Source organism: Scaptodrosophila lebanonensis, unplaced genomic scaffold (genome assembly GCF_003285725.1).
Source record: "Scaptodrosophila lebanonensis strain 11010-0011.00,11010-0021.00 unplaced genomic scaffold, SlebRS2 tig00000001-arrow-pilon, whole genome shotgun sequence".
NCBI classification, from domain to species: Eukaryota; Metazoa; Arthropoda; class Insecta; order Diptera; family Drosophilidae; genus Scaptodrosophila; species Scaptodrosophila lebanonensis.
The window spans coordinates 6,585,025-6,612,345 of record NW_022060529.1 but is presented as its reverse complement, the minus strand read 5'-3'; the positions used below and the strand labels follow the sequence as shown (position 1 = coordinate 6,612,345).

General features: G+C 36.4%; 2 protein-coding genes across 2 annotated transcripts; both read left to right on the top strand.

Annotated features, from left to right (window-relative positions):
- The first annotated feature begins 1,063 nt into the window (after nt 1–1,063).
- On the top strand, nt 1,064–2,839 carry LOC115634672 (4-coumarate--CoA ligase 1-like). Its single transcript, XM_030532531.1, has 5 exons — nt 1,064–1,144; nt 1,203–1,410; nt 1,468–1,648; nt 1,703–1,819; nt 1,873–2,839. The coding sequence occupies exons 1-5, from the start codon at nt 1,064–1,066 to the stop codon at nt 2,837–2,839; spliced, it is 1,554 nt and encodes a 517-aa protein (XP_030388391.1).
- A 17,521-nt stretch (nt 2,840–20,360) lies between these two features.
- On the top strand, nt 20,361–22,463 carry LOC115634422 (actin-57B). Its single transcript, XM_030532129.1, has 2 exons — nt 20,361–20,502; nt 21,235–22,463. The coding sequence occupies exons 1-2, from the start codon at nt 20,463–20,465 to the stop codon at nt 22,323–22,325; spliced, it is 1,131 nt and encodes a 376-aa protein (XP_030387989.1). The 5' UTR covers nt 20,361–20,462; the 3' UTR covers nt 22,326–22,463.
- The last annotated feature ends 4,858 nt before the right edge of the window (nt 22,464–27,321 follow it).

Sequence of the window (27,321 nt, the reverse complement as noted above, 5' to 3'; positions counted from 1 at the left end):
TATAGTATAAAAATTTATTTATTTTCGTACAATTCTGTCATTTAATCAACGGACTATATCGTTCGCATGATGATGTCATTCCTTCATTCAAGGTGGTGACAGTGGCGCACCTAGCGGGAAATTCAATAGTCACTGCTTGGCAAGCAGTTCTATTTGTTTTTCATTGTAGTCCAAGTGGCGCTTTTTTTAAATAGTCGCCAAGGCTGTGAAAATTTAAGCAACAGTAAAATCAATTTCAATATAAAATTTTATAAATTCTCTAATATACGGTCCTGTTTAGCTTTATGTTTTATATGCAAGTACATATAATGTTTATAAAACGCGATAATTAAATTTCAAACAACAACTTTTACTCACCTTTTTCAAGTCCTACCTTTTCTTAGAACAATGTATTTTATTCATCTATATTCTATTTTATAATCATATCGTGCGGCTGCAATATTGCACAACGGTGTGTCTCTCTTTAATTTTGATGTAACTAACAAGCTGAACATGCCTATAATGTCTTCATAATGAATAGCAATCATTTCCAAAACGAAACCGCATTCCCCTACTAAATTGAAAAGAGAAAACCAAAACGCTGTGAACGCCCATGGTTTCTCCACTCATCCAAAATGAATACAAATCACCTACAATCAGCTTTTTATTCCATCCATTCCAGCTTTTTATTCCATCGCCAACAATTTGCATATATCGCCTAGCAGCAAAGTCATTTGCAAAGCTACCCACGAAAATTATTTACCAACAATAAACAAATATTATCGTAACTCTAAAATTTTGTAGTGCTATACACATTTTAAGTAATAACCAACTGTGTATTTAAAAAGAAAAGATATGGTATCTCATTTTTTGCTTATCACAGATTACTTTCATTTTTGTATGTCTTTGGCGAATTAGAAGTACATTTAAGAGCTAGTTGCGCGCAGGGAAACGTCAGTATATTTTTTATATTCCAAAGTGTACGTTATTCATTTACATTTGAAGAAAGATGCCGGTTGCTGCCTTTCAAATCCCTACGGAATACGATGCGGTGCAAAAAATGTGGTATACCCAAAACAAAACCATGTTTGGATATCCTTCCAACACAAGTATCGGCGAAATTGTATTTCAAGCTTTACAAAAAGATCCAGAGAAAGTTGCGCAGGTAAGTAACTGCTTATAAAAATCATCGTTCAAGCCTTATATAAGTAGCTTCATTCCAGATATCCGATTCAGAGCAGACTACGCTAACAAAAAAAGAGTTATTGCTGAATGCGATTCGTATTGCCACTTATTTACGCAATGCTGGGATAAGGCAAGACGACATCGTTGGAATCGTAGCTCAGAATACGACGCACCTGTCAGCACTTACCTTTGCATTGTTCTTCAATGGTATTGCTTACCATTCACTTAACCCTGCCTTAGAAGAAGGTGAGAATAGTAGTGATCTGCAAAAGATGTTTCTAAATATTTCTCTTCTCGCTACAGCCACATTCCAAAAACTTTTAGACATCACCAACCCAAAGATCGTTTTTTGTAATGCAGAAAACTATGACCTATTGGTCCGAACAAGCCGTAAAGCCAAAATTATAATAATGAAACCAGAGTTATCCGGCGTTACGAGCATGGAAGATATACTTCAAACACCCATTGATCTAAACAGTTTTAGGTAATGTTCTTCTTCAAAAAGAATTGCTTTGATATGCATTGTGCTTTATTTCAGGCCTTTAAAACTCCAGCATGGGGTATCGCAAACATTGGCTATTGTAAGTAGTTCTGGTACAACTGGCATACCAAAAGCTGTAACCATTAGTAACACCCATAAATTGTTTGAAACACTGTAAGTATTGGACTAATATTGTAAACATGGTTTCCTAATTTGAATTTTCTCAGTGATGTTTTGCCTAGCGATATCCAATATACTCCCAGCACGCTCGACTGGATCTCTAGCTTAATAACTCTCTTAACATCAGTGGTGGTGGGCACAACACGGATCATTTCTGAACGTACTTTCGATCCGCTCCATCTAATAGAATTAGTCCAAAAATACCAAATCACTTGGCTTTTCCACTCGCCCTCGCATATCAACATGCTTCTTAGTTGCTCCCAAATTGCGCCCCACAAACTCGACTCTGTACGTCTAGTGCTTGTTGGAGGTGGCAATAGTAATGTAAGCACTCTTCAGAAACTTCAAACCCAACTGCGTCACGGCATTCCTGTCATTATCTACGGTCTAACCGAGGCAGGATCAGCTATAACCGTTAATAGCAACGCACTTGTGAAGCGCGGTTCTGTTGGATGCCTCGTACCAGGCTTTCGCGTCAAGATCATCAACGAGGATGGTTCCGCTTTGGGACCCGGGGAACAAGGGGAAATATGCTTCAATAATGGACAACCCTGGGCAGGCTATGTAGGTAACCCAGAGGAAACAATGCGAGTGCGGGATGATGAAGGGTGGATACACACAGGTGACATTGGCTACATGGACAGCGATCACTATTTATATATTGTTGATCGCAAAAAAGATTTGCTTATGTACCGAGGCATGAAATATTATCCCCAAGAGATCGAACAAATCATTGCAGAGATTCCAGCTGTGAGTGAGGTTTGCGTTTTCGGCATTTGGAGTGAACTCGAAAGTGATGCAGCTGCAGCAGCCGTTGTTAAAAATCAAAACTCCCAGCTAAGTGCCAGCGAAATTTTAGACTTTGTAAAGTCAAAAATCAGTGTGAAGTACAAGCACCTGAATGGTGGGGTCTTCATAGTAAATGAATTGCAAAAATTACCGAATGGCAAACTTAATCGTCGGGCCATAAAGGAGGCATGTTTACGAACACAACAAATAAATTTGTATACATGATACAGTTATTCAGAATAACTATCCATACAAGAATTATTCGGTTTCTACCTACTTGTATGTATCTTCAAATTAACTCGTATCATAAAAATCACGCAGTGCCTGCAGAGCTTTTAAAATAAATATAAATACAAAAATATTGAAAGAATTTACGTGAAATAAATATTTAGAATGAACTAGAAATCATGGTATGACAATCTGCAATTAAATGCCATTACAAAGAACTAAATGCATAATTAATTATAATTGAATAACGTGGGAAATTAAAGCCTCTTTCTCTACTCTTATATGATTTATATTCTAGCGAAATATGAAAACAATAGTCTGCTTAAGCACACTGTGCACTTTTCAAAAATCTCTTGTCACATATTTGTATTTATTTATAAGCTTTTATTTATTTCCGTAACATCCCGGCTTTTTCATCAACGGACTATTCAAACGAGGACAGTGGCGCCACTAGCGAGAAATTCAATATGCACTGTTTGGCAAGCAGTCCCATTTTACATTTATGTACTGTAGTCCAATAAGTGGCGCCTTTGCTTATTCCTACGCAGCACTAACGATTTTAAATTGACGCCGTCTGTTACAATATAGCAACAGTATACATATATTTAATAGCAAATATACGGTCCTGTTGAGCAATAATTAAATTCAAACAATAACTTTTAAAATGTGATCAGAAGCGGCATATGCAGAACTGTTAAGGGATTATTAATGTTATTTGAGTTTTTGTAGATATTATTTTGTAATCTTAGTGTAAAGCTGCAATATTTCAAATAAGATGTATCGCTCATTAATTTTGTCGTAACAACCATAAAATGCTTATGATGTCTTAAGAAACCATCTCCAAAAGGAAACCGGATTCACATACTGAATTGAATAGTGAATAGACTCGTCAAAATTAATAAAAATTACCAACAATTAAGCAGAAGTTGTGATTCAATCGCCGACAATTTGCAGATATCGCCTAACCGCAAAGTCGGCATAGCGTCATATCTCCGACGACATATCTCCGCCGCACTGAAAGCGACATATCTCCGCGCGGAGTTATGTCGTTTAAAAACGTCATATCTCCGCGCGGAGTTATGACGCTCGAAAACGACATAACTCCGCGCGGAGATATGTCGTTTTTACTTCGGCGGAGATATGTCGTTTGCAAGCGTCATATCTCCGCGCGGAGTTATGTCGTTTTGAAACGACATATCTCCGCCGAACTAAAAACGACATATCTCCGCCGAAGTAAAAACATATAACTCTATACATGTGTACATTAGAGCTGGAAAAAACATCGATATCAACATCGATATATCGATGTTTTGGCAATATCGAAAACATCGATGTTTTAGTTGCCAATATCGATAATCGGGTACTTTTTGAAAATTCGAAAGCGAAAAGCAGGATGAAATATTTTAGTCCCAGTTTTCTTTATTTATTAATTGAATTTTAATAATTTTTTTATTAATGTAATAGTTTTGGAAGTAGTGGTGTTGACAGTGAACGTGGATGCAAACTATGTATACATATCTGTAAAGTAAACTTGAAGTGCATATATGTATGTATATATTTAAGAAATGAACACGTGCTTCCAAATTAAGGTAATGATTGTCTGATATGCATTGAAACTTCTATAAGTGTTTCCCGTTTTATAGTTACATGAGGGACAACTGTGTGAGAAGCCATCTTTTGTTTGGCAATCAGTGATTCATTGAATTCTGTAGCCAGGCAGATCGTGGCCGTGCCTGCCAAATAATGTGCCTCTGAACGCACTTTTAGCAAAGCTGGCCAAAAATTTAACAAAAGTAGGAGATTTAAAAAAAGTACAATCGTAAATAAATGGTTATTTTTGAGCAAAAATATTGATCTAACAAATAAAGGCTAAATAAAACAAATAGAGAAGCTAAAGTCGGGTGTCCCGACATTGAAATACTCTGTACATATGTGTAGAATAGTTATGCGTGTATGTTTGTGTGTGTCTGTGTATGTCTCGTGCTGCGGGCAGTACTTGCCCTGAGATTATATATATGGCTATAACTTCTTGTTAGATCACGATGCTGGTGAACATCGATGTTTTTACAGCTCTAGTGTACATCTCTATATATATAAAACAGTTTGTCCTGACTGACTGACTGACTGACTGACTGACTGATTGGCAATCAACGCACAGCCCAAACGGTAAGAGCTAGGAAGCTGAAATTTGAACACAAGATCCCTCTTATAGTGAAAGTGAGCACTAAGAAGGGGTTTCGGAAAATTCGAGCTCCAAAGGGGGGAAAACGAGCTCCAACGTTTGTATGAAAAATCTACAATTTTTATCCGATTAACTTCAAACTTAGTTTGTATATTCTCAAAAAGAATACAAAAAAAACTGTATACTTGGATTTTCAATATTTTTCCTGCGGCCTGAATAATAATGATTTTCCGGTGGAAAATTCGGTAAACGAAAAGCTATGTGCAATCAACGCACAGCCCAAACGGTAAGAGCTAAGAGGCTGAAAATTGGACACATGTTGTCTTCAGTGGTGTAGGTGAGCACTAAGAAGCGGTTTTGGAAAATTCGATCGCCAAAGGGGGGAAAACAGGCTCCAACGTTTGTATGAAAAATCTACAATTTTCGTCCAATTAACTTCAAACTTAGTTTGTATACTCTCAAAAAGAATACAAGAAAAACTGTATACTTGGTTTTTCACCATTTTTCCTGGGGCATGAAAAAAGGGGGGTTTTCCGTGGAAAAATTGAAACACAATCAACACCCCACAGCCCAAACGGTAAAAGCTAGGAAACTGAAATTTGGGCTCAAGTATCCTATCATGGTGTAGATGCGCACTAAGAAGAAAATTCGAGCTCCAAAGGGGGGAAAAGTAGCTCCAAAGTTTGTTTGAAAATTCTGCATTTTTGAATCGATCAACTTTAAATTTAGGTTTTATAATCTATAAAAGAATACAAACAAAACTGCATACTCGGTTTTTCAAAATTTGTGTTGGAGCTTGAATTATTGGGGTTTTAATATTTATTCATTTTTTCAAATGAAAAGTTTGTGTTATAAATTTTGTCAGATCGATTTCAAATTTGGGTAATATAATCTACGTAACTAAAATTACAACTTTGCATTTAACGATTTTTAAAATATGCATTTTACAAATGCAGGTAGAACAAACAATACAAAATATCAAACAGTTGGGGACAACTAAGTATACATACACACACACACACACATACATACATACAAGCAGCTGTTCGTGTAGTTGCGTGTAAACGGTTGAAGTAGCCAAAGCAAAATGTGAGACACTAATGTGTGAATGTTCATTTGTACACATGTATGTACATACATACATACATATGTATGTACAAAAGTACATTCGTCTTGCACTGACAGGGCAAGAAATGTTAATTAATTAAAAATTATTAACATTATAACATAAACATTTTTATGCTTTTTTTTCTTTGTTTAGTACATTTGGCATAAGGAGTTTTTAGGACAACGGACTACAAGGGCGTACGCAGGTTGGGCAGGGGGGACATTTCTCCCCTTAGAAAGAATTTCGCATTATGAATTACGCCAGCACCATATGTATTACATACGTACATACGTCTGTATGTATAGCATGTACATATGTATGTATGTACATCAATAAGTATGTATGTACGTTCATACATTCCTATATACATATATAGGTTTGTATGTACAAGTATGCAGTGGGCTATCGAACACTGTTGTTTAATTGTAAAAAATAGTTTTCTATGGTTTCAAATAAAAATTTTTAAAACAACAACAACTTCAAGTTATTGGCTCGCAGATCTTCTTTCGTTTTGATCATTTACGCCTGTTCATTTTTTTTTTTTTTTTTATTTCCTTTGTACTCCACTTGGGAGCTTAGGGCTACTACAAGGACATTTTTTTTTTCCAATCTTAACATTCTAACTTCTAGCCGTCTGTCTGGCTGTGTCCCATGTGGTGTTGTTGTTTCTGGGAGAATTCCTGATGCATCCGCTGCCAGGTTGCCGTCTTTTTTAGGTCTGCCGATCCCGTCTGCTTCCTTGGGGGTTCCAGCGCCATCCTTGACATCAAACATCGAAGTAGTGGGAGTCCTGTTCATTACATACGCAAAATGCCAAAAGTTTACAGTTACAGTACACATACAAATAAATTTGTATGTATGTATGTGTACAGTGTACAATCGAATACAGTATTATAATCAATAACTCTCAAACGATGTTTTTCGATGTATTTGTATTCGACATGTATTACGATATATCAACACAAGTATCGATATTTTCGATATATCGCATTTAATTTTATTATTGGGGTTTTAATATTTATTCACTTTTTCAAATGAATAGTTTGTGTTATAAATTTTGTCCGATCGATTTCAAATTTGGGTAATGTAATCAACATAACTATATCAACAAATTGGCATTCAACGATTAAAATATAGCAATATGTTTTTTACTTGCCATATATCAAATATCAAATAGTTGGGAACAGTTCGTGTCTATGTGTGCCCATGCATACATACATATGTACAAGCATATGTATCTATGCCTGTATATGTATGAAGCATGTAAATACAAAACAACAACAACAACTTCAAGTTGTTGGCTCGCTCATCTTCTTTCGTTTTGACCATTTAATGTTAATTGCAAAGGCAAAACGCCAAAAGTTTACAGTTACCGTCGCTAAGCAACGACTGCGTATGCGATAGTAAAGCAGAAACCGAATAACGGAGCTACGCATATTCTGCTTCGCATTGCGGGCAGATGTATGTATGTATATGATTTGTTCTTATCGATCTCAATAAATAATTAGATTTTATTATTTAAATATTCTGCTTTTTCCATTCAAACTTCGATATTTTTATGCTATCGGTGGCTTCAACTATCGAAAGTCTTACTCTAGCAAATTGAGATGAGAATTGTCAGTGCTTTTTGATCGTGGCTCATCGCTGCACGGCATTGACACGTGTGCCGTGTTTCATATTCCGAGTTTGTGCGTGACCGTATTGACTCAATATGGCACGAAAAGACTCAAATGTGAATTTAAAATTAGGATATACCCTTATAATTATTCCCCTTTTTTGCACATAGTCTATCTTAAAACGTTGCGTTATCTCTATATATAAAACAGTTTGTCCTGACTAATTGGTGATCAACGCACAGCCCAAACGGTAAAAGATGAAATTTGGACTCAAGTATCCTTTCATAGTATCCATCATAGTGTAGGAGCACACTAAGAAAGGCTTTTGGAAAATTCTAACTCCAAAGGGGGGAGGTTTAAAAAAATATTAGTTATAGTGGTCATGTTCGTTTAAAGAAATAGTTTGGCAAGAACAAAAATGTAACGGACTACTGAACAATTTTTTGTCAAGAACAGAAAATGTTCATTTAAATACCTTAAATGCCTTCCTACTGGTAACTTATAAGGTGAAAACATATGGGTAGGTTATGCACACACAAAATAAATACAATTGGAAACATTATATTGAGCCGGGTTAAGACGGGCAATACCTGCTAGTAACAACATATGTACATAAGTTCGTCATGGGTATGTGCCTTAGTTATTATATCAAATTTATCATTTCAAAGCTGGGCACAGCGTATTTTGTTTTTTTTACCTTTCTTTCAAATTTTTTAATCAAGTCAAAGTACAAAGCTAATTTTCATATATTTTATTTATTAATATACTTCTAATATACATTATATATTATCAATATCAAATACATTTTTATGTATAAATGAAGACATTGCGAATTGCTTCATTTACTTCTTGTTTACATGTTGGACATTTAAGCTTAGGATTTTCATTATCTTGTTCATGGTGGGCAATAATTTGATCCCAACAAGAACCACAAATATTTACATGGTTACATGGCCTCAATAAAACGGACTTAAATATATACATACATATATGCACTTCAAGTTTACTTTACAGATATGTATACATAGTTTGCATCCACGTTCACTGTCAATACCACTACTTCCAAAACTATTACATTAATAAAAAAATTATTAAAATTCAATTAATAAATAAAGAAAACTGGGACTAAAATATTTCATCCTGCTTTTCGCTTTCGAATTTTCAAAAAGTACCCGATTATCGATATTGGCAACTAAAACATCGATGTTTTCGATATTGCCAAAACATCGATATATCGATGTTGATATCGATGTTTTTTCCAGCTCTAATGTACACATGTATAGAGTTATATGTTTTTACTTCGGCGGAGATATGACGCTTTGAAACGACATAACTCCGCCGAAGTAAAAACGACATATCTCCGCGCGGAGTTATGTCGTTTCAAAGCGTCATATCTCCGCGCGGAGTTATGACGCTCAAAACGACATAACTCCGCGCGGAGTTATGACGCTTGAAAACGACATAACTCCGCCGAAAAAATAGCGACATATCTCCGCCGCAAAAATGTACTGGGCGGAGATATGTCGTCGGAGATATGACGCTATGCCGCAAAGTCATTTGCAAAGCCATCTAGGAAACTTTTTTACCAACAATAAACAAATATTATCGTAACTCTAAAGTTTTGTAGTGCTATACACATTTTAAGTAATAACCAACTGAGTACTTAAAAAGAAAACACCATATCTCATTTTTTGCTTATCACAGATTACTTACATTTTTGTATGTCTTTAGCAAATTAGAAGTACATTTAAGAGCCAGTTGCGCGCAGAGAAACGTCTGTATATTTTTTATATTCCAAAGTGTACGTTACGTACTTTTAGACTTCACCAACCCAAAGATCGTTTTTTGTAATGCAGAAAACTATGACCTATTGGTCCGAACAAGCCGTAAAGCCAAAATTATAATAATGAAACCAGAGGTATCCGGCGTTACGAGCATGGAAGATACTTCAAACACCCATCGATGTAAACAGTTTTAGGTAATGTTCTTCTTCAAAAAGAATTGCTTTGATATGCATTGTGCTTTATTTCAGGCCTTTAAAACTACAACATGGAGTATCGCAAACATTGGCTATTATAAGTACAAGTAGTTCTGGTACAACCGGCATACCAAAAGCTGTAACCATTAGTAACACACACATACTGTTCGAAGCAGTGTAAGTATTGGGCTAATATTGTAAACATAGTTTCCTAATTTGAATTTTTTCAGTGATGTTTTGCCTAGCGATATCCAATATACTTCCAGCACGCTCGACTGGATCTCTAGCTTAATAACTCTCTTAAAATCAGTGGTGGTGGGCACAACACGGATCATTTCTGAACGTACTTTCGATCTCGTACCAGGCTTTCGCGTTAAGATCATCAACGAGGATGGTTCCGCATTAGGACCCGGGGAACAGGGGGAAATATGCTTCCCAAGAGATCGAAGAAATCATTGCAGATATTCCAGCTGTGAGTGAGGCTTGCGTTTTCGCCATTTGGAGTGAACTCGAAAGCGATGCAGCTGCAGCAGCCGTTGTTAAAATCAAAACTCCCAGCTAAGTGCCAGCGAAGTTTTAGACTTCGTAAAGTCAAAAATCAGTGCAAGTACAAGCACCTGAATGGTGGGGTCTTCATAGTAAATGAATTGCAAAAATTACCGAATGGCAAACTTAATCGTCGTGCAACAAAGGAGGCATGTGTACAAAAACAAGAAATAAATTACAAGTAGTATACAAGATTATTCTGTATATAACTATCCATGCAGAAAATGTTCGGTCTACCTATGTATCTAAAAATTTACTCGTATAATATATACAAGTACAAAGATATTGAAAGAATTAATATTTTAAATAAAAAATAAAGCATCAGCAACATATAGAGTGGGTGTAGAAGCAATCCCTACTCTTGGGTTAGCCTGTTTTTTGTCTTAGAACTTTCCTTCATAACGTTATTATCGTCAATGCAGATCAGGTTCTTACATATCTTATATTTACTATTTTTAAGGTAACTTGGTTTCTTAGTTTGTTGAGTCTAACAACATTTGGATGCAAATATATTTGTTGGCGACATAAAAAGAAATTCAGCACTCTCATATGCAAATAACATACTTATCAGAAGTGAATTGCCCATAATAAAAATGAAAATATAAATAAAATCTACTCATGTACATACTTAAAACTGTCCGTATGTAGACTTGTCTTATCCATACGCAGGGCAATGTTATAACAAGTAAAAAAGCTAAAGTCGGGTGTCCCGACTTTGAAATACTCTGTACATATGTTTACAATAATTATAGAAAATAAAAAAATTAAGAAAATTAAAAAAAAACAAAATTTGATCGATTTTACCTCTCTCGGTATTCGAACTCACGTAAAGGGTTTATAATTGCACATTTACAAAGCAATTGCGTCTGTGTGAGTGTATGTATGCCTATGCGCATCTATTCGTGTCTGTGTAAGCATTTTCACAGTCAACCAAACAGCAACATCAACAACAGCCGCGGGCAGCGCTTGAGCAGCGCTGCAGCAGCAAATATATTTATGGCTATAACTTCTTGGTAAATCGGTCTATCATAGTGCAACTTGGTATACGGACATATAATAACCAACTGGGGGTATTTCCAAAATTGTAGTTCGAAATTCCAAGAATTACGGGAGTTACGATTTGCGTGGTAGAGGGGGGAGGGAAGGAAATTCCAAAATATACATTTTCTACGTATTTACATAAGGCACCTGGGACTAAAATTTGGTGTTCCTAGGTCCTATAGTCTCCGAGATATAGGCGATTATACGAATGGAAAATCGGGAAAACCCCCATAGGGGAGAAGTGGGGGGGAAAATCAAAAAAATAAAACAAACTCGTATAGAATACACACATAACGCATCTTTGTGGAAAATTTTGTGTCTCTATCTCTTATAGTCTCTGAGATCCAGGTGTTCATACGGACGGACAGACGGACAGACGGACAGACTGACAGACGGACAGACGGACAGACAGACAGACAGACAGACAGACAGGGCTAGATCGACTCGTCTCGTCATGCTGATCAAGAATATATATACTTTGTGGGGTCTGCCACGCCTCCTTCTGCCCGTTACATTTTTCAGCTCCCGCAAACCTAATATACTTCTGTACATTTCATGTACAGAGTATAATAATAAATATATAGTCTTATTATTTATGAACCACAAAAAAAATGCTTATACTATTCTTTTTGAACATTTGGAATAAGGATATATAAATATAAATAATAAACAGCAGTTTTAAATACAACATAATTATTTTTATTCAAGAAACTTATTTTTTAAATATTTCTGTTTAAAAATATTGCGGTGTGCAGTAGAGTGTTAAAGAAAACCAACAGAAGAATATGCAGCTGCTGAAGGAGCAACATTTATGGCTAAAATGAACTTAAGAAATTCCCCATGACGATGAAATGACTTGATAAGAAAGCGCTAACCGGATGTATGTATAATAATTAACAATTTTAGGCGTAAAATTCCATAAATTACGAAGGAAATAACGGATTCTCCATTCATTACATCCATTTCACTCATTCATATTGACATCATTAAATCGACACATCTCCTATTACTGATCAACAATATGTACGAGTATATATAAATTTGTTCTTCACACCTCTCTCTTTGTGTAATATTGCTTTGGGTTCAGGGTTTGTAGAATAGTGAACAGCTTTTGAATCATTTCCATGAGCGGTTTCTTTTAAGTCAACAGTGATTTTAGTGTAGAGTGTAAGAGAACTGTTTACCAAAGATAAACTTTAATTATAGTAGCTTAAGACCTTTATAATAGAGTAATCAGCTTTAATGATAAGCAAGTAAATAACAACAAATATATCTTTATATATGCAGATGTAGTGATTCTAGCTATAAACTTGTCCAATCATTACGTTTCTTTCGCTTATCATTGATTGCATATTTTCATAATTTTATAGCATGAGAGCCATATTTAAGAGCCAGGTGTGCACAGAAAAGTCTATTTATTTTTCATATCTCAATGAGTGCGTTATTCATTTACTGTTAAAGTAAATGGCATGTTACTGCATTTTAAATCCCTACCGAATGCTATGCGAATCAAAAAATATAGTATACCCAAAACAAAAGAAAATTTGGATATCCTCCCAACCCAAAATTTCCGTTCAAGATCTCCTGGTCAGGCATTCCACTCGTTTCCGGAATACGACGTACTAGCCTTTGTATTGTTATTCAATGTTAACGCATCGGTATGTGTATTAGTGGTCTCCAATGGATGCTGCTAAATATATCTCTTCTCCTTCCAGCACACAATCTCTAAGATTATACTTTGCAAGCCTGAAAGATAAAACTTAAACACCTTTTAATTTTCGCAGTTGACGATTTTAAGAAAGTATTGCCTTAACGTGAAGTCAACCACAAATATTTGACTTGCTTAGACCTTTCAAGCTCCAGCATGGTGTATCGCAAACATTGGTCATAGTAATCAGTTCTGGATCAATGGAGACACCAATCAGGGCTAATACCACCCACAAACATGTACGTCTATCGCCAGAAAAATTAACGGTGTTTGAATTAAATGATTGAATATTTGTATCTTTTGCGCGCATATATCAGAAATACCAAACAATTACATTCTTTTCTTCAAAATATGCTGTTTTAATAACACAAAACTGCTATGGAATTCATTATTATTTTAAAAAACGGATTTGGCAACAGAAAAGTCTCTGCTTATTTTTAATCAGAAACTTGCATGACTCATTGAAATGAAAACAGAGAACACGTTAAATACATAAGTATCTACACTATATGTATATACAAGTACTCGTACATATCACATATGCTTAAGTTCTTGCCAAACACCATATAAGGAAAATATGCCATCACCCTCAAGAGCAGCAGCAGCTGTGTATTCATGTTTGTATTTCTGTATGAATGGGCTGAACACTCATCGCCTGCATCTTTGCTCGCCTTTTCGCACTAGCTGCCAAGAAATGCAATAAAAAAATGCAGTGACAGGCAAAGTGCATGCCAAAGTCCAATTGCAGAGCAAATTGAACTTGAAACTGCTGAGTGACGAATTCTGCACGAGAATCGCTCGCAAAATCAAATTAAAATTCTTCAATAATGTTGCAATGGCATTTCTGCTTCGAGACTGAAACACAACGACACCCAGACAGCACGCATGGGTGTAATCGTCATCGACAAACATGAAGATGAAGGCGTAGACGAAGACGACAAGTGTTCCACAATCAACACTGTGTGTTACTAAAATTAGATATTGTCAAAAACCACCGAGTGGCTACGGCAGCGGCTGCTCATCGGACGGCTGATACGCTGGGCGGCTGCCTCACGGCCATGAGTGGTGCGAATGCCAGTCCCATAACGGAAGCATCATTGGCGTTATTCATATACTATGTTCCGAAAACAAAAATAAGTACACAGCAAGAAATATTGAAGAGAAATTTCACATACCTCTAATTCAAAGGGATCAATTATTTCGAAACTAAACAAATTATTTCATCCTCTCTTTAATAATCTTTGCTAATCGAGAATTTTTAATTACTTATAAAGCATGCGTTTTATTACCTTTGTTAAGAGATGATATATCACATAAAACAGTTTGAGAGTAGAAAAGGTTTTTAGAACTTAGAGGATATCACTAAGTTTCAAGAAAAAGAATTTAAGATGAAAATAAATGTTAAAATCAAAACTATAAATATAAATGAAATAAATGTATAAATTATACTAAACAGCTCATGAGGTTCCCAGAGAAATTTGATGAAGCAACTCTAATCCAGTCACTAAAACGGCAATACAAGTATATTTCGTCACTAGATACACTGCTGTCCTTGGCTGCTGTCGATGGCTTTAGGAATACAAGTTGTAGCTTCCGTTTCGCTTGCTCAGCACACTAGATCCAACAATTCATGAACACCCGACCCTGCACCAACACCACTGCAGTTGTAAATTAATTATAAACTAACATTTCAATATATTTCTCAATATGTGCTAGCTGATATATAGTGTGTACACATATATGTATGTATTGGGTGCATGCACCCAGCTCCCCTGAATTTGGCTTCCCCTCTACACAAAATTTGACGACACACAGCTGATCGCGCCAGTTTCGTCGATGATGAAAGCGTTGGCGGTATTCTCTCGTTCGATGTTCGTTCCTTTGTATATATAAAATAACAATGTTAAAAATAAAAATCTCTAGGCGAAACCAGCGACGCCAAACTACAAGAAATTATTGAACAGCATTTTGTTTGTGCTCTGAAAATCTTCATGGGTGGAAATCTTTTGTGGCGCACACCATAAATGTCCGCGGCATTTTTTTAGCATAGGTAATATGCCTGACTTCTCATTATGGCTGATCCAAACGAAAAGTGAGAAAAATGACCAGCATATTATTGTCGATGCACAAAAATTGTCACACTTGATTGGCCAATATTTAATACTAATTATTCTATACTTATTTTTGAGTCTTTCAAATTTTTTTAAGTTTAAATTATAACATAATATTAGTAATCTGTATCGACAGAACTTTTTCTTGATCTACATATTAAACAAAAAATAATTACAATAAAATAAAAACAACTGTTATTAGATACATTTAATAAAGGTTCTACCTCTCATCTACAATTTTAATACTTTATTTTATTAAAAGAAAAGGATCACTCTAATCTATAGACATTATTGCTTATTTCCACAAGAATATTTGGGCAGTCTTGCTTACCTTCTTCTTTTATTTTTGCTCACATATATCTATGTATACTTTTACTATGTTTGTGTTGATCATGAATATTTTCACTTTTGGAAAAGCAGAGCAAAAATGGCAAATTCTATATAAGCTGTATGTATATACACATACGTGTATATGTACATGAAAGTACTATATGTGATATGCATATATGAACACACGTACATTTCTGCCACTTGTCTGTTTTTGTTTGCTTGAGAAAAATAATGCAAGTAGCGCGTAAATCCATGTGTGGCTAAATATTTGTTTAAGTCTTATTAATACCACTATCACCAAATTTATTGAAATGAATTTGGTTTAAAAATATGTAACGTGATACACAAACAAATACATTTACTTTACTTGAGGCATTATTTCACTTAAGTGAAATATTTATATGTTTTTTTAACAAAACAATAATTTAAATCTAAATTAATATTGTTATTATTTGAAGTTATAATTTGATTTCATTTATTTATACATGGCTTATAAAGAAATAAAATATGTAACCTAGACAATGAAAATGTTAAGTTTTTTATAAACTATAAGAATAAACCTGTTAATGTAATACACATAAGCAGCATTTTATTGATTCTGGGACTTGCTCAACTCGATTCAAAAGTGCATTTTATCAATAACCGTAACAGATTTTGATTGCAATTCTAGGAATAAGATTAAGTCGATAATAATTCTAAAATATCATTTGCTGTGCAATTATGCAAGCAATTATTTCATATTGGACTATTAAACAAATTATTCATATTAGCCTAAGTTCAGCAGTTAAATAACTTTTGAAATCAGAATTTTAATATATCGTGGCGCATGCATTCAATCAGATTTTAAATTCAATAGTTCTCGTTTTAACAATATTCAAACACTTTCAACTATAAATAAACGCAACTGAGGAATTGAGGCGCGTTTGCCGCAAATGCATTCAAATTCCAAAATGAAACTATGCTGGAAACATTTTTATGCTCAGTTGCTGCCCACATAAACACAAATTAATGCATTCGACCTGATTTACTTTTGGACATACAAACACACATACTCGCATCCATATATATGTATAAACAAAGTGCATGGAAGCTGTCACACCACATACATTTGTGTGAGCCATTTAAATCAAATGAGCTGCCAAGTGGCGCACATTATTATAAACACACAATGGGTAGCCAAATGTGTCGAATATGGACTTGCAGCTGCCTCCTGCCTGCCGGGCTGGACAACGGTCAGCAGGCGGTGGTTAGGTGGTCAGAAATTTGAAGGAGTACATAAGGGGCAACCACTAATGCGCTAAACAAATCAGCGACAATTGTGATTAGTCCTATTATTGAAACTGACAACAATCGATACCATAAAAGGGGATTACGGTTAACCCTTTTCCGACACTTCAATCCAAAATAGCGTGGGCGGCGTCCGTCCAATTGCAATTGCATTCATGAGTTGCATTGATGGATTCACACGCGCCTTGAGGGCCGCTGCAAAATCCAATAAGCCGCCAACCCCGGGGCGAGCTGAAAAACACTAGCAGTGTGAAATGGGCAAACTAATTAAATATAAATTCACACAGGAAATCAGGGCAATAGTTTTTGTTTGTTACTACGTCTCCCCCTCCCATCACACAGAAACAGTCACTTTTGCACTTTCATGAACTCCGTCAGCGGCGCCACAGAAAAAGCAGAAGCAAAACAACAAATTGGCAAGTTAATAAAAATTCCACAAATTCATGGCAATGCTCAACAAATTCATGCCCTAAGGGTGTCTGCCTCGACTTGAGCCGGCAGCGGCATCAACCACAGTTACAACAACAACAACAACAACAGCAGCAGCGGCAGTGGCAGTATTCAAAGCCACAGCTCATGTGACGTCTTGTTGTTGCCTTGGCTTTGGGCGTTTTCGCCATCGTCTGTGTGCATTCCGCTTGAGCTGTCAAATGCGCAATGCTACTCTCTATGATGTGGTGGCCACTTTGTGTCACCATCAGCAAAGGCAAAGGGACGGGGACAGGGACAGGGACAGGGTAGGGGGAGCGCCAACACCAGCCACCAGTACAGGCTCAATTGCAATTTGTTTTCGTTGATTCAAGGCAGCCAGGAAGGCTGCAACCACCACCCGCTCACCTTGTTTACTTAGGAGCGTGCGTTGCCCGCATTGGCATTTGGTAATTCACAAATGAATCCCTTTAGTGTCGGCAATTGAGGCACGTGCACTAAAACAACACGGCAGCCAGGATACGGGCTTGTTATTAAAATTCCTTAGCCACCAACTGCACATTTGACTGGCTTTTATTAAATTTTGATTTAGCAATTTATATAATCTATTTGCAATTGTCCTTTATTTTTGTAGCTAAGCGACACAGTTTGTATTTCTATTTACTCTCTGCCGCTTGTTAAACTGCATGACTTGGCATTGATCCGCGATCTCAGCCATTTTTTAACCTAGTTAACTTCCCGTTACGTACGATATCTTAAACAAAAATGTATCTAAAAATATAAATAAATACAACAAGGAGATTTAATTTATTTTGGGGCGTGGCATAGCTTAACGAACTTGCAGGAATCCCACAATATGAGTTCGTTCCTTGAGTAGGCACTCGATTCGAATCATGCAGCAACCATCATGACAGAATCATCATTAAAAAGTACAAAGTTATCATAAAATTTAATAATTGTCTAACTTAGGACAGATCTTAAATAAAGGGTAAAGATTAAAAAAAAAAAAACATTTATCATATTAAATATATACATGGAATTCTGTTTTTACGGTAGATTGGCTCCTAAAAAACGCGTGAAAGAAGACATTGAACATAAGCAAAATTAATTGTGCTAAATGGAATAAACTCGTGTAACATTTTATATACAATGTTTAATTTTTAAACCGTGTAAAAACAGAATTAGGTGCATTTAGTTTCCCATTATTTTTATGATATCAGAAGAAGTTTAAGTTTCTTCTGGGTTAACTCAAAAATTTTGTGATTTTGGAATTTTTATAATTGTTATAAACATAACAAATTAAAAAAAAAAAACAAAAAAAAATATATATATATATAATAAATAAATAAACGAATATATATATATATATATATATATATATTTTTTTTTAATTTGTTATGTTTATAACAATTAACACGATTTAACACAATGTCCATAAAATTGTTGAAAATGTACTTCAATATCCTTACTATAAGAGCAATCCTAATATATATATATATATATTTAATATATATTTATTAAAAATATATTTAAATATTCCACGTATTAAAAGTAATTTGTTATTTAGCTTCCTTGACACCCTATATATACTCGTTAATATATAGATAAGTATATGTATGTAAAAAGTACACCTTTTCTCTTTACATGCTTATTAGTATATCATTTATCAGTATATACACGTTTTTATTTCAAAGCTTTATACGTAAAACGGCCTCGCTACCCTATTTGCGACATAAATCTCTTTTACTCGTACTTTTATTTCATAGCAACACTTTGCTACAAAACAAAATAAGCAGCATAATTATATGGCGGATAGCTTCACATAAGCATGAGTGTATATACATATATATACATAAGTTGTACATAAGTTATAGAAGCCAGACCAGCAGAAAACAACGGTGCTTTAGTCATGCCATAAAACGTAAACATGCCCCACTTAGATGCGCTAAAAATAAATTCCAAAGGCGCAGCATAAACCTAATTTGATTTCAGATCCAGCGAAATGGCATGTAACGGGTACTTCGCGACTGCGGCACCCCAACCGCGTTGCAGCATAGCGTTGCAAGTGCCTGGCATGCATCAAATGGTTAGTGTATGAAAATGAAAATGTGTGTGGGTATTTGGGGATGTGTGTTTGAACAATTTTTAATTGTAAATAAACAATTAAATGTATACTCATGCTGCAATGCTCATTACAACTGGCAACAAGAACAAGAAATTTGTGGGTGTCGGCAGCGTCTAATTAGTTAGAGAGATGATGATATGAGAGCGCAGAAGAGCGCACAAATATTACCTAAAATAGAAGTGGAAGAGGAATTTCATTGAAGGTGGAAACGTGCGCAGGCAAATGGCGCGCAAAATTAAAGAATTAACAAATGTTGTACAAATTTTTCGGGTGGAATTGAATTGAACTGAAAATATACTGATATACCTATGTGTATGTATATGTACATATAGTATATACGAGTATGTGTAGCAACATCGTTTGAAAAATCGAAAATAGAAAACGAATTTATTACGACATGAGAAAAACACGAAAGTTATGAAAAGCAAAAAATAGAAGCAACTACAAAAATATTCGAAATTGAAAGACGCAGAGGCAAGCAACAGCAACAACGACTATTCGAAATTAATTTTCAAAATCCCCCACGACCAAAAAAATGTATGTATGTACGTATATATGTGTATATTTATGTAGAAAGATCGCTCACGCACACAAAGACCAAGACACAAAGAAGCGAAGAGAGCGCTGGAGACGGCGGCTGCTCTGTATGATCGTTCTGACGGCGCCCACTGCCGCCGGCAGGAGCAGCCTTGCCTTATACGGCACTTTTGGGCTCAACAGCACCACCGACGCCACACTGAACGCTCGAGCGGTCGAAAGAACGCTCCTCCACGATCACAATCTGCACGCTCGATCATGCCGAACTGTTTTTTTTATATGTTGGCCTCCCGCTCTCACTTGCTACGATTTCCAAAGAGCCCCCTATGCTTGCCGAGAAGGATCTATTTTTAGTGACTCAGGCGAAGACGCTATGCCATAGCCCAAGGTGGCTAGACATCCATATGTTTGAGAGCCTGTGTGTGTGTGTGTATGCGTGTGTGGGGGGTGCCAGCAGATTTTTCTTGGACTGGGAGGAAAGAAATCGCGCTGCTGGTATAAAATCAGAGTACCAACGCGGCGATGATTTAGTCAGTCAGTTGTGTTCCAAAGCGTACACATTGCCGTAATTCTTGATTTAAATTTACCCGTGGTGCCGTAAAACAAACAAAACTCAGACAAAATGTGTGACGATGAGGTTGCTGCTTTGGTCGTTGATAATGGTGCGTATCAGAAGCTGCACATACTAATGGATAGCAACTAATCGGCAGGAAATCAAATGGATTATACCCACCACATACACAAATACATAGTCATGTACTACAAATATGTAGTTGTACATGCGGATTAAACAAGGACAATAGTTCTAGAGCTGAGTGCTAAAGTGCAGTGATTATAGTGAATGTTTCAATTATGAAGCAATTAAATAACGTTCTAATAATATCCGAATATCAAAAACTGCAAGTGAACTCTTCAAGAGCATTCAAGAAAACTAATAGAACAATAGCATTCCAGCTAAACAACGTAGCAGTTCCAAAAATATATGCTACTTATACATTTCAATCAGAATATTTCGTCTTCGAGTAAAACTATCACTCAAATTTCTCTAAAAAGAAGCACGATCAGTCATGGGAATTTCCGACTTCGAGTAAAACTATCACTCAAATTTTTCAAAAACTTAAAAAAGTTTAAAAACCATAAGAATACTTGAGAACAATATCTCTACCATAAATTTCTAATAGCTCTCTTATAACTACCCGATAGTTCTCATTTTTCGTGCTCTCAGAATAAATACTTTCTAATTTGCCAAGTTCTTTCAAGAATTTGGCTGAAAAATATCTAGAATTTCTTAAACGACCCATATGTGCGTTTTTGGGGTCGTCCATCTATTTGATTCGTCGCATGTCCGTCGTTCCATTTTATTAACTTGCGCAATGGTGTGTTTTTAATTTTAGGCTCCGGCATGTGCAAGGCCGGTTTCGCCGGTGATGACGCACCCCGTGCCGTCTTCCCCTCAATTGTCGGTCGTCCACGCCACCAGGGTGTGATGGTCGGTATGGGCCAGAAGGATTCCTATGTTGGTGATGAAGCCCAATCCAAGAGAGGTATCTTGACCCTCAAGTACCCAATTGAGCACGGTATCATCACTAACTGGGATGATATGGAGAAGATCTGGCACCACACCTTCTACAATGAATTGCGTGTCGCCCCTGAGGAGCACCCAGTCCTGCTGACTGAAGCCCCCCTGAACCCCAAGGCTAACCGTGAGAAGATGACCCAGATCATGTTTGAGACCTTCAACTCGCCAGCCATGTACGTCGCCATCCAGGCCGTGCTCTCCCTGTACGCTTCCGGTCGTACCACTGGTATCGTTCTTGATTCCGGTGATGGTGTCTCCCACACTGTGCCCATCTATGAAGGTTATGCCTTGCCCCATGCCATCCTCCGTCTGGATTTGGCTGGTCGCGATTTGACCGACTACCTGATGAAGATCTTGACCGAGCGTGGCTACTCTTTCACCACCACCGCTGAGCGTGAAATCGTTCGTGACATCAAGGAGAAGTTGTGCTATGTCGCTTTGGACTTCGAGCAGGAGATGGCCACCGCTGCTGCCTCCACCTCTTTGGAGAAGTCTTATGAACTTCCCGACGGTCAGGTGATCACCATCGGCAACGAGCGTTTCCGCTGCCCAGAGTCCCTCTTCCAGCCTTCCTTCTTGGGTATGGAATCGTGCGGTATCCACGAGACCGTCTACAACTCCATCATGAAGTGCGATGTGGATATCCGTAAGGACTTGTACGCCAACATTGTCATGTCCGGTGGTACCACCATGTACCCTGGTATTGCTGATCGCATGCAGAAGGAAATCACCTCCCTGGCTCCCTCCACCATCAAGATCAAGATCATTGCTCCCCCAGAGCGCAAATACTCCGTCTGGATCGGTGGCTCCATCTTGGCTTCTCTGTCCACCTTCCAACAGATGTGGATCTCCAAGGAGGAATACGACGAGTCCGGCCCTGGCATTGTCCACCGCAAGTGCTTCTAAGCAGTTGCTTCATCATCTCCAATGCTTACATAATAGTCTATGCCTTCTACTTTGGATTGTCGTGGACTATTTGTGTATGCATGCACCAACAACAACATCAATGCCATCAGAGATGCCCGCCCATTTGTTTTTGAATGTCATTTTACCAACGTCATCTTTGGTTCCAAATTATTTTTTTTACTGACTGAACTATCAATGAAAACGACCCCCATTAATTTGTTTAATGTTTTCATCAATGTTGACCATCTGATTATTTTATTATGAAGAACAACTCTTATTTTGTATAGAAGATCATAAATAGAATGATGGGGTCTATTGCTACGAAATATAAAATAATCTCATGATTTGTAATTTTAATTAAAACAATTTATAATTATTTATAAATAAAACTCGATTTTTTAGATTTAATTTTTTCTAAAAACAACAATTCTCTGCCTAGTAGATGGGCGTGGGTTCGGGGGTAAGTGTGTGGTTTTGTCCACCCATTTTCTATCTCCCTCCTTCTTCTTCATTTATTATCGAACTATCGAATAGCTTGTTTCGTGCTTGTGCGTGCTATTTTAAGGTCAACAAAAGCTTCCCAGCATTCCAGCAGCACCGTTTCAAATTTCCATTTATCTATAGTATGTATACGAAAAAGCTCTGATGTGCTGTACAAACGAACACAAAAATGGTATTCTCGATTTGGTATATATAGTAAGTTGCTTAGAGATGATTGGCCTATTTATAGAAAGCAGAACTTTTAATACAACATATTGTATAGAGACTAACATAATTCTTTTGTTTATACCTCGTGGCTTCTCTGTGGAAATTCAATAAGCGCTAAGACGCTATGCGCTCAGAGAATGAGAGAATGAGAAATTCCAAATACTGTATTCTGGAACACCCATACGATATACATCATCTCAGTGTTCTATATACTCAATTATAGAAAATTATTAAAAATTGTTCCCACCATTTATTCTAATCTGACAGAAAATTTTACACCATATTTATGAAATGCCAACAAAGCAAATGACCAGATTGCCATATTTTGGCACGTACATAAATTCTAATAAACTATCGTGCACTGCTAATTATGCATACACTGATCAAAAAAGTGCAATAAACATGGTCGAAAATTAAACAAGACAGAAATACTTAGGCACCAATTATTAAACTACTATATATGCAAAATATTCATTTGAGAATAACATTTATGTTATCGACTTGAATTAAATAGAACAAATTAACATTTCGAAATTAATTTGAATGGAAATTTGTAAACAGTATTATGAAGTAATAGGGTTTTGTTGAAGCTGACTCTATTTTTTCCACTGTTGTCCGAGCGCTATTATTTTCTAATTCGTTCTCTCCGTGTATGTGAGTAGTGCCAACAATTTTTCCGCTTATTGCACTTCCAACAAATCTGCAACGCTCGAGTGCAGCCAAACACAATTAGTCAACACGTTTACCAATTTAGACACATGCGTTTAATTAAAACTCGATCTTCATGAATGAAATATTTTGCCGTCACAGACGCTGCACAGATGCAGATAAATATATGTATAGTATAGTAATTAATAGTAATTAATGAGTGCAAATAATGGCAGATAGCCAGAGAGTGTAAAAAAGTAGCTACGCAATCAAGAAAAAGCATTTCCATACTAGTAAAAGGGAATCTTTTTGATGTTCTATATAGCTATCATACTAAGAAGATTCCGCTTCTTCCCTCCTAACGTAAAAATAGATCAAATTTATTTGCCTTCAGGTTTGTCACTAATCTGACTTCATTATAAATATATATTGTATTAACTAAATTTTAATGTTTTTGATTTTCTTTTTCTAGTAATTGAAATGTATTAATCAAATATCCTACTACTACTAATTTTTTCATGCTTATTAAGGGCTTACCGAGGCGATGCCTCGAAACTCTCACACTTGGCATCTTTTATGTTTTGTCATTTAAATTTTTGTCAACTTTTTACAACCGTTTTTCTCAAGCGAATCACTTTACAGAACTCTGCACAACAAAGCACAATCCAAAAAAAAAAAAGGAAATTAAGGAGGCAATGGCCATGCAAAATCAAGCCAACCCATTGCAACCCTGAAGTTCAGCCCACTAATCAATTTGCACAAAAACAAAAATAAACACGCACACAATGCTAAGCACGTCGTCATCATGATCGTCAATGGGCCTGCTTTTTGTAGTACTGGTATATTCAATTTTAATTTCCATACAAATTTGATTTAAATCCGTAATAAAGAGTGCAAATAATATACCAGTATATGACGCTTTCAAGTATGCAGCACACAACGGCATATGGTCAATTAGTATGGCTGTGAGCACGACTGCAAATACACATACAAACACAATGAGAATACTAAGTTCTTGAAGAAGCTTTTTCCGTACCACACACTCTCGAACACACAAACACATACTATTGTTTTCACTTCAATTATTATCGATGAAATTGAAAAGCCGCTCCCATCACACAACTTAAAGAGCGCTCATGTGCATTGAAGTGCCAAGTTGGGTTACACTTTGTGAATTCATGACTTCCTTTCAACAATATTTAATATATTTTTTTGTGCTAACAAACAAATTACAATTATTCCTTTAATAAACTAAGGACTTTTAAATAAATCTTCATATTTACAAATGTATTGATATATTAAACAACTATGTGAGTGTTTTCAATTAAAAGTCCAGTTTTAATTTAATATGAAAATAATTTTGCGCAATATTATGGAAAAAGCTTTTCAAATATTTTCATTAAATGAGGAGCGAAGCAAACGGAAAAGATGCTTACAGTATCAGTTGCTGGAAGGCGTTCTGTGCCAAAAAAATAAGCCCAGAGTATCTATCACTTAATAGGGCCCATTGCTGTCATGGGGTAGATCTCATGAAGCCATACCAAGAAACGAAAGTAGGCAGACTAACAAACTAGCTGTAGGGCGTCAGATTTAGTAACAAAGTCAATTAGAATCAAATTGTGGATGTACTCAAAATGTTAGCGAATTTGTAAGGTTTAAACCAGGAGTGTTTTTGAGGGAATAGCTATCTGCAATTTACATCTTAATAATTTAATAAAAATCGTTTTTAAAAACTATGTAAATTCATTTTTAATGATTCTTAAATATGCATTTAAACCATATTATGTGTACTTTACTTATTATTATCTTATTATTTAGAATCATTTTTACGTAAATGTTTCGATAGAAAAGTTACAACAACAGCGTGGAGACACGGGACACTACTTTCCATATTCCTAAAACGACCGCACATACAATGCCCACAAGTTGCAGAGAAATAAAAATTTGAAGAGTCGGGGAATGTGCACGCAAAATTGTCGAACAAGGCGATTTAATTTGATTGATTTTAATTTCTCTCACTCTTCTCCAAATGCGAGTTTTTGCAAGAATAATAAAAGCGTCACATTTGATTGCATTTTTTGTGTGAAATTGGGCAGGCAATGGATTAAAAAAATAAAAAGCGTATGAAGGAGTGAAAGAGAACAGCCCATTGAAAGCATTCAACTGCGAACTCGCATACAAAGGGGTAACAACACATGCATTACGTGCAGGCGCGCCCCAGCGATAAATTGGGGGTGATTGCCATTTATGACCACGCCAGGACACACCAAACCACGCCGATTTACCGCATCTACAGCCTACATATCAGGGCCTCTCTCCCATTCTCTGTCATACCATATAAAAAAACGTGTTAGGGCAGAAAAAATTGCACTTTACGCAATTTATGTGCAAATTTTTCAATGACTTTAAAGGAAGGCAAAATGTTGGTGTTTGGGTTTGGTTGGAAAAAAGAGTGCGTCCGTCCGACCGACCGTTCAAAATGCCATTATAATCGCGCGCTAATTGACTCTAATAGACTTGGTTTCAACAAAATCGACGACATAGCATCTATTGCTGGGGTTGCTCGACCTCAGTGTGCATAGGGTCGACCATTTTGCTAAGCTCGATGGCATGAAATCGGGTTTAAAACTTGAATGTCGGCAACATTTTAAGCCCTCTTCAACCTTGTACCTTTCAATTAAATAGCAAAATAAGTAAGAGCTGTACATGCAAGTTAGGCTGAAAGAAATCTTGAACTCAAGTGTTCTTAATGCCAGGTGAGCAGAGTTCGATTTTCTTGTCCAGTTCAAATTCCACTTAAGATGCCCACACTTACACATTATTCCAGCACCTTAGCCACTTCAAAGCATACTTAACCGACTGTTAGTGTGAGTGTGTGAAAAATCTCTATTATGATTTGAAAATATGCCCACAAATTAGTGAAAGTAATGCGTCTATTTCACAGCTATTTGTAATTTAAATAAGCCGCCAACGACGACGACAACTCCCTCATTGTCCATTGTCCATTGCCCATTCCATGTGTGTGCAAAAAGGTGCTGCCTTTGCATGTGTGAAAAGCATATCGTACACACTCTATACCACACACATGTATCCGCATACTTGTCCTTTGTCGGCATCACCACACATTTGGCGGCTTTACCTTTTCGCAAAACATGCAGGACAGCTAATACCTGCACATACGCACACTCATTCTCGGCAATGGGAAAATAATTATGCGCCTGATTTAACTCTAAATGCTTGCTAATTTGCAGCAAATGCACGACTTTCACACTGTCCCTTTTACACACATATTTCATCTTTCTCTCTCCCTCTCATTCATCGGTGTGTTTTCCTTTTTTTCTCACGTGCACTTGAATTTTTCTATTATTTTTAGGGAGTTTTTTCGCTAGGGAACACATCTGGTAGCTTAGCTACATACAACTATGACGCGTGCGTCCTTCAAATGCTCCATTGTACGTACATACGTACATAAGTATATTCAAGATGAACAACTTAAATGCAGCCGTTAGCAAATGGGCAGACATTGGCATAAAACTGCTGCTAATTTGCCTTTAAGCATCAGCCAAGTAGAAAATCTGACAGCAAAGCAAGGCCAAAATGGTGCCGCTCATTTCTGTAAATTTTTATGAATTCCGACCCA

What these genes read in the sequence shown, in the direction of transcription:
- LOC115634672 (XM_030532531.1), top strand. Translation starts at nt 1,064, where the DNA reads ATGTTTGGATATCCTTCCAACACAAGTATCGGCGAAATTGTATTTCAA. An exon ending in ATTGATCTAAACAGTTTTAG is followed by an intron (nt 1,649 to 1,702) that starts GTAATGTTCTTC and finishes GCTTTATTTCAG; the next exon opens with GCCTTTAAAACTCCAGCATG. An exon ending in CATAAATTGTTTGAAACACT is followed by an intron (nt 1,820 to 1,872) that starts GTAAGTATTGGA and finishes GAATTTTCTCAG; the next exon opens with TGATGTTTTGCCTAGCGATA.
- LOC115634422 (XM_030532129.1), top strand. Translation starts at nt 20,463, where the DNA reads ATGTGTGACGATGAGGTTGCTGCTTTGGTCGTTGATAATG. An exon ending in TGCTTTGGTCGTTGATAATG is followed by an intron (nt 20,503 to 21,234) that starts GTGCGTATCAGA and finishes TTTTAATTTTAG; the next exon opens with GCTCCGGCATGTGCAAGGCC.